Source organism: Hypomesus nipponensis, chromosome 8, assembly GCF_054491055.1.
Source record: "Hypomesus nipponensis isolate SF chromosome 8, ASM5449105v1, whole genome shotgun sequence".
NCBI classification, from domain to species: domain Eukaryota; kingdom Metazoa; phylum Chordata; class Actinopteri; order Osmeriformes; family Osmeridae; genus Hypomesus; species Hypomesus nipponensis.
This window is the reverse complement of record NC_140368.1, coordinates 5,190,539-5,199,060: the sequence shown is the minus strand read 5'-3', so window position 1 is coordinate 5,199,060 and position 8,522 is coordinate 5,190,539. Positions and strand designations below refer to the sequence as shown.

At 45.7% G+C, this 8,522-nt stretch overlaps 1 protein-coding gene across 2 annotated transcripts; it reads right to left on the bottom strand.

Annotated features, from left to right (window-relative positions):
- Positions 1-8: 8 nt before the first annotated feature.
- LOC146274852 (LIM zinc-binding domain-containing Nebulette-like) lies at positions 9-8,098 on the bottom strand. Of its 2 annotated transcripts, XR_014766321.1 has the most exons (5): positions 7,795-8,098; positions 6,897-6,991; positions 2,972-3,056; positions 531-1,260; positions 318-344 (listed from the first exon to the last, which is right to left on the bottom strand). XR_014766321.1 is itself a non-coding variant. In XM_084703098.1 (4 exons), the coding sequence occupies exons 1-4, from the start codon at positions 7,861-7,863 to the stop codon at positions 1,114-1,116; spliced, it is 396 nt and encodes a 131-aa protein (XP_084559224.1). In that variant the 5' UTR covers positions 7,864-8,098; the 3' UTR covers positions 9-1,113. The 2 variants fall into 2 exon arrangements, 1 of the variants encoding a protein (XP_084559224.1); XM_084703098.1 differs by having other exon boundaries at positions 9-1,260.
- Between the last annotated feature and the right edge of the window lie 424 nt (positions 8,099-8,522).

Genomic DNA, 8,522 nt, shown 5'->3' with positions numbered 1-8,522 from the left:
GGGTTGTAGTTTATGAATAGCGCCACACGTGTTGTTTGCGTGTTGCTTGCGTGTTGTGCGGGACATGATGACAGGGTAAGAGAGGTGGGCGTGGCCACAGCACACTGGAGACACACAGACAGGGAAACCACATCAAGAGTGTGTGAGTGTGTGTGTGTGTGTTTATGAGACAGTATGTACAGAGTATATTTTGGGACAACCACACCCCTATAAACAGATGTCTTCCCTCCATTCACTTGTGACTTGTGTGAGTGTGTGTATGTGTGTGTGTGTTCATTAAAGCAGGAGGGAGAGAGATTACCAGAACATACTGTACAGTCAGCTAATTGGTCTCCAGACAGAATCTGTACAGAATCACAGAAGTAAAGGGGATGAAACAACACATCCTCCTTCTGCCTCTACTGTCTTGTGTCATATGTTTTTTTAAACAAAACTACACACAATCACTACTAAATACCCACCTCATTAAGATTGTGAGTCTAAACTATGCACTCTGTATAAACACAAAATAACTTAAGGTGATATCTCACCTGATAGGCCAGTGGAGGTCCATGATGTCACTTTGTGCTTTCTTGATTGGCTGGATGCTGGGTCAGACAGTGACGCTCTCCTATCAGGTTCCAGCCACGTCGAAATGGACCGATATTGTGTGTGTCTGTGTTTTTGTGTGTGAGAGTGTGTTTTTGTGTGTGTCTAAAATGTTGTCTTGGTTTCAAGAACTCGGAAACATAGTTGGACGATATGTACATTTTTTCTCAGCTTCTGTGTGAAATGACCTTGTATGTGTGTGTGATTCTGCTCAGTGACCAAACTGCACCCAATGATTCACACTCTGCTTTCATGCTCCAATTGACAGCAGCCTCCCCCCCCCCACACACACACACACTTTCCCTTTCTGTCTCAAACACATTCTCTCCGACATCTTGTCAGGAACACACACTCCTGTCTAAAAAACAAACAAACTCGCCATTACATACCAGGACTTACAGACTCCCTGCCATTGACCACCCTGACACACTACACATACACACAGCCAACAGGTCAAGGGTGAGATGAGGTAACACAGGAAACAGGAAGGAGGAAAATACCTCAACCCCAGTGTGGAAGAGTGAGTTAGGTCACAGTGTGGCAGGAAGTGATGTCATGGCTTACATTACTGATCTGTTCCTGTGTGCGTCTGAGTCTCTGGAGCTCGGGTGTGTCAGACACAATACTGAAGCCCCGCCCCTTACTCTCTTCAAAGTCACGCTTGTACTTCACCTAAGAGAGGGAGTGAGTGAGTGAGAGAGAGAGAGAGAGAGAGAGAGAGAGAGAGAGAGAGAGAGACAGAGAGAGAGAGAGAGAGAGAAAGAAAAAAGAAAGAAAGAAGGGGAGAGACAGAGATTATTCCTAGCTGCCGACAGCCCACTGAGTTCACCCTAGCGCTGTCCCTCCACCTACTCGATATCAACATTTACTACAGCAGAGGCAGCAGCAACTAGGCGTTCTAGAACCATCCTGAGAGACACGATGAGTTCCATGTTCTGCCTATAATTCTAGAACCTTGGGGTGCTGTCCTGGTAACAGAGCCTTATCTTTACTAAGCTGATCATTATCTCTATAATAAGACACTAATTTAAGGGTTCAAAGGGACGATTCCTGATTCCCCTCAGGCAGAGAATCATTACAGGTTCAAAATCTCAAATTGAGTCTGCATTGTTGTATTAATAAAGTTCACTTTTCCCTTCAAACCTTTTCTGGCACAACAAAATGTTCCAGAATTTTCTCATCAAAGACATCGCTGAATATTGCCTCCAATGTCGATTCTAACAATGAGGATTGCACCTGCTCTAGACTCCAACCCCAGTCTACACTTCTGGAGGTCAGGAAGGAAAATGGTACCTGTAGCCGTCACAGTGTTCAGTCAGGGGGTGAATATTTTCTGAAATTGGTTGATGTTATGTAAGCTTTAAAGAGAGGGGAGAGAGAGAGGAGAGAGACAGAAGCGAGACAGAGGAGAGCGGAGAGAGAGGTCATCTGTAGATGACTAGTAAATCTACAGTCAGTAAATGACAACTTTGTAATATAACTGACCTTTACCTCTGTGACCGAGGACTGGGAGAACAATAACACACACACACACATACAGGCGGACACATACACACACACTCTGTGTGACCAGACGGCCAGAGAACCCCTCTGTGTGTGTGTGTGTGTGTGTGCGTGTTATTGGCAGCGTGTGGGGTAGTATGTCAGTGTGTGTTGGGGAGCGTGCAGAGCAATCAGGAAGGACAGGTTCAACATGCTGTTCTGAGGCCTGGACGTTGTGATGGTGCTATCTATGACCGTGGTGGGTACCTACTTACACCTTTTTATTGATAGTGGTCTGGCTTTTCTGTATGGTGCTTTGTACAATTAGCTTTTATTTGTGTAAGTGTGTCTATGTGTGTGTGTGCATGTGATAAAAAGTAGTAGGCTGTGTAGAGGATGAGGGGAGCAGATGTCCACTCAGTGGCATCCAGAAGGGGACCATGCTGTCACACACACACGCACACACATACACACACACACACACACACACACACATACACACATACACACAGATAGCAGCAGTGACTAGTCTAGCCTAGAGAGGTTAAGGACTAATCAGAGACCAGAACAGGATATTTATCTTATACATGACACATCATCCAATAGAGACAGAGACATAGTTGACAGGCTCCACTCTAGGGTAATGCAGTTCCCTTTGCCTAATCGCCTGTAGGAGGATTCTGTGCTGGTCAGAAATCTGTGTGTGTACATCCACTCTTGGACTTGACAGAGCATCGCAGTGCGTGTGTTTGTGTGTGTGTCTGTGTGTGTGTGCGTACCCTTACTTTCTGCATGCAGTTCCGGAGGTGTGGGTAGTGCCAATGGTCCAATGGCCACTGTTGGGTGTGTATAACGTATGTGTGCATGCATGCATGTGTGTGCGAGTGTGCGTGTGACTGACCTGGCTCTGGAGTTCACTCTGGTGTTTGAGTCTTAGGTTCTCTGGGGTGTCAGCCACAATGGTGAATGACGTCTTGGGGTAGTGTCTGGAGAGAGAGAGAGAGAGAGAGAGAGAGAGAGAGAGAGAGAGAGAGAGAGAGAGAGAGAGAGAGAGAGAGAGAGAGAGAGAGAGAGAGAGAGAGAGAGAGAGAGAGAGAGAGAGAGAGAGAGAGAGAGAGAGAGAGAGAGAGAGAGAGAGAGAGAGAGAGAGAGAGAGAGAGAGAGAGAGAGAGAGAGAGAGAGAGAGAGAGAGAGAGAGAGAGAGAGAGAGGGGGGGGGATATGAGAGACCCTGTGTGAACATTTGTGTGTGTGTGTATTTGTGTGTCTGCATGCACATCCTCCAAGACAGAGTGACGCCACAAGTCCAAGACCGTATCTAGGACTTTACCAAAACAAAGAGCTATTGAAATGTCTAAAATAAAACCTAGAGGAAGTTCAGTTTTACGTCAGACACACACACACATCAAACTCCATAGAACAATAGAACCAGACTGAAAGAGCAACCACACTGAGAAAAACACTGAGTGGTTACCAGGGAGATGGATGGACCAACCCCAGAACATGAGTGATGTCATCAAAGAACACAAGTTAAGTACAGAGGGAACACAGAACTAGCAAGAGGTCCAGAAAGGTTTCCCTCTTCATCATCATCATCATCATCATCATCATCATCATCGTGTCTCTGGTAGAGATTCCATGCCTCTGACACCATTGTAAACAGCTTACACAACACAGAATAACAGTTAACTAGTGTAGGAGGGTGAATAGGTGTGCATGTCTGTGTGTAGTTGCCCACATATTCCTAACCAAATTGGTCTCTTTAGGCCATAAAACAGTAGAGAGTTCTTTCAGTAGAGTGCTAACCCCCCCACACACACACACACACACACACGCACACACACATACACATAGTGATTCATTGCTGCTGAGTTGGTGTTGAGAGCGTATTCAGCAGCACAGTTTGACCACTCCACTAAAACAGCCTGGAGATCTCCATCCCTCCCACTCTTTCACTCCATCTCTTTATCCCTCCATCTCTATTCCTTCATCTCTATCTTACAGCTCACATCAAGTAATGATGCTGGCTGGCCTTGTGCATGTAATTTTTATTTGCCAAACTATGTCCCCACACACAAGTACACTGAACGATAACTCACTATATACTACTGCCTCCTCAGACCTTGACCAGTTGATCACAGTTGACCTCACAAACAGAGGCATTAAGTCAACTCTGCACACACACACACACACCTCGCCTAAATCCCTGTGCAAAGTTTATGTGTGTAGGTGTGAGAGTGTGTATTTGTGTGTGTGTAGAGTCCTGTCCATAGTTTCACTACCCCCCCCCCCCCCCCCCCGTTCCGCGCCCCCTCCTCTGAGGACTAGTGTTACACTTCAGCCACTGGTCGCCACTGGCAACCCTGCACACTTTGTTTCAGCGTTGCAACCCAATCCCCAGAAACAAAGAACAGCACTGTGGGATGCCACACACACAAACACACACAGACACACACAAACACACACCTGACAGACTCACACAGACGCACACAAACGCTAGCTGGCTGGCTGACTAGATGCTGCTACAGAAAGGTAGAAGAAGCTGTTTATCCTCTGACCAGGACAATGTTCTACAAGTGACTAGCCTCCTGAGAGTCCTGCTTCCTGTTCCTCCACACGCCCCTGTCTCATTCTCAGGGCTTCGCTGGGGTGTTACTCACCACCATCTTGGTTTATGTGTGTGTCGTGTCATCGTCATGAATGTGTTGTGTTTATGAGGTGGCTTTCTGTTCAGCTGAGAGGACAGAGAGGTTTGGCCTTTATAGGACATGAAAGATCTCCTGACCTTCAGTGGCTTTCACTTAGACGTAAGACACTGCCTGTACCAGACCTTTCATCAGCGCACACACGGCCTGTAAGATGACAGTGTACCAGTCTGCTGGAGAGGTTAGGACACAGGATCAGAACACGGTGTCATTTTGGGTCAGGGTTCCCAGGTTATATCTGTGTGTGTATAGTTTCTATGGTATATACAATATGCGTGTACATTTACTGTGTGTGTATGTGTGTGTGGGGGGGAGTGTGTTTTGACCAGTCAGGACAGATTTAGATGCCATTGTCTGTAGTGGGACTGTGGCATTTTAGATGCAGGCTGACACTCCCTGGCTGTGTTGTCTGGGCTAATTCTGGGATGTCACAACTTCCTGTAGGGAGTAAGGAGACTTCCTGTGGCCCCTCAGTCCCTGGTGTAGATATGTGACGTTGTGTGTGTGTATCAATGTGCGGGTGAAAAACATTGACAGTTTCTGACCTGTGTATTGATCTAACACACACACACACACACACAATTGATTTTGCAGAGGGTCAGAGGCGGCTTGAGGCTCCGAGGTGTGTGTTCCTGCCAACGCAGTTATCTCTACTGCAGCACACACACACATATACACACACAAACATACCCATGATCAAATACACATTCGAACACACAAACACGTGCACACAAAAAACTGCTGCACATATCTACCCTGAGGCCAGGTGGTGTGTGTGTGTGTTTCATTTCTGGATATACATATATTTTCTCTCTATATACTGTATGTTTCTCTCTTTCTATCTGTCTGTCTGTTTGTCTGTTCTGGCATCTCATCTCTTCTGAGTTTATTCCCAGAGAAGATCAGACAGACTGAAGAGTTACATAAGTCCCTCACATATCTTCCAACTGCCTGACAAATTACACTCTCTTCTCCTTTCTCCTCCTCATCATTCTCTCTCCCTCCCTCTTCCTCTGCTTCTTTCTCCCCCTCTCCTTCTTTCAGTGAAACAGTCAGATACAGTTTGTCTGCTCTGTGCCTTCTCAGCTTGAAAAGGAGAGTCTGCTGGTCTGCTGGTCTCTCTCTAGTGATGTCACAATAATATGGATGAGATATAAGGAGAGGGGGGCGAGGGAGGGAGGGGGAGAGAGAGAGAGAGAGAGAGAGAGAGAGAGAGAGAGAGAGAGAGAGAGAGAGAGAGAGAGAGAGAGAGAGAGAGAGAGAGAGAGAGAGAGAGATGGAAGGGGGGTTAGAGCCTTAGAGGTATGGATTATCATTTTGTCCTCCATTAATCCTTCCATCATTCTCTTCTCTTTCATCTGGCCTACTAGGGACCCTATCACGAGGAATGGGGGATAAAGAATGGATAAAGGACAGAGAGAGAGAGGGAGGGGAAAGAAAGAGGGAAGGGGACTTATAAGCAATTGTTATCCTCTGAAGTTAGGACTACTTCAAACTCAGAGCTCCAAGATAGGATCTACAATGTGTTTGTGTGTGTGTGCATGTGTGAACTTGTGTATGATGAGGCAAAGTAGAGGTACTGCGTTGTTAACTAGGTGTGTTGCGGATGAACAAAGATTCTCTGTGTTCACCCAGATGCTCCATTGAGACAGGAAACAGCTTTATAGCAGCAATGGGTCAGAGGTCATTCCAACTCCAGCTTCCTTTAAGTCAACGCGAAGGGTTGGAGTGGAGGGGGATGGAGGGATGGAGGGACAAAGTAAGTTCTGTTTCAAGCACCCCAGTCTGGCACACTAAGACTTTGATGAAAGTATTCAACATAGAAAAGAAAAAAATGATAATGACAAGCAGTTTAGCATCCATCTGTTACAATGATGGAGGTCTGAAAATAGACCAGTTTTAACACACACACACCACAGATACATGCACTTCTTGGGTGGAAGAGAAAACTAGCTATGACTAACCCAACCTGCTTGAGAGAGAGAGAGAGAGAGAGAGAGAGAGAGAGAGAGAGAGAGAGTTATATGTGCCAAACTTGGCACATATAACGAAAGAAATCAGTAGACAGACTACATGTGAGCTATGCTCCTTCCCCAGAGGTTTACCTGCCCCCCTTACTCACGCGTTGCAGTAGGGCGTCTTGTCATACCCTTTGTAATTCTTCATGTTGAGGGTCATCTTGCACACCTCGCAGTGGAAACATCCTTTATGCCAGTTCTGGACCAAAAACACACAAAACCTTCACCTTATCTGTGGTCACAGTTGGTTAAAGGCTGGCAGCTTACTGTGACTAAGACTAAACAACAACTTTGGTGGCTAAGTAAAGCATTTTACTGCAGTTCAAGAGGTTGTAGGTGGTAGCCTACATCATTTAAAAGCAATATTAACGCATGCATTGTTATCATGGATTTGGGCTTTAGATATGTATCTCTTTCATAACTTTGGTTTTGAGAGACGCACAGGGGGAGCCTGATCACTTCATTAACAGCTCCTCAAGGTGAGAGGAGGTCATGCTCTGTTTATCGCCCGCGTGTCCGTGCCGAATGCAGTCAACTCTGTATGGACCAGTGGAGTAACCTGTGCAAACCGACTCCTCTCAATTTACGTCCAAAACGCAGCCGGTAAACGAACAACACAGCACTACGCATCAATTATGTATTGGCACTATTATGTAATAGGAATGAGCCTATGACATGGTCTGGATGTAAAAAGACAGGCATCATTCTTAACAGTTTTGATAAGATTCAATTTATGGAAATTGCAATCAGAGAAAATGTTATCATATTTTTTGAGCATGAGATGTGCGATCGTTTTCTGGAACCTGCCTTATGAGAAAATGTTCCACCTGCGAAACACACAGTAGCCAAGCTTATGCGTTTTATGGAGAAGGTGCGCACTTATCTGACTATCGGCTTAGAACTGTTTCCAAGTTTTACAACAAAACGGTGGAAGTACATATTTAGTAACGTAAGGTTATCCTTCAATTCAGAATAACATTAAAATAAGCATATCAATCTCACCTTATCAAGGCAGTTTACTTTCTCCGTCGGGTAAACAATTTTGCCACAGCGCGCGCACTGAGGGTTCATTTTTCCTAAACGTTCCTAAATTGAATCCAGCGAATGAATCAGTTCCTCGAATCTCGAATACTTCTTTATGTATAACCCAGTGTTTGGTAGAAACGATAGTTTACTGCATCCCGTGAACCAACAGATAGCCTGGACTGTTTCCCGTCCTGTGTCGATGCTGTATTAAAATTGCACGGAGGTGAAACGGGATGTTTGTGTGACACACAGCAGAGCTCAGCAGCTAGCTGTTTGATTCGGCGGGCGACAGCGCCAAGCCAATCTCGAATGTCTGATGTGCCTAGATGAGAGAGAAAGAAACCGAGCGAGAGAGAGGGGGGCGTGAACATTCTCTTTAAACTGTAAATTAATTTGATCTACATTTGACATAATGGTCTGACCAAAAATAAAATCTTCATGTCAATGTTTGGAACCTCGCCTCTCTCTCTCTCTCTCTCTCTCTCTCTCTCTCTCTCTCTCTCTCTCTCTCTCTCTCTCTCTCACTCCCTCTCTCTCCCTCTCTCTCTCTCTCTCTCTCTTTCTCTATGTCTCTCTCTGTCTCTCTCTCTCCCTCTCTCTCCCTCTCTCTCTCTCTCTCTCTCTCTCTCTCTTTCTGTCTCTCTCTCTCTCTCACACACACACACACACAGATAAACGTGCTAAGTTACGTAACGAATCTGGAG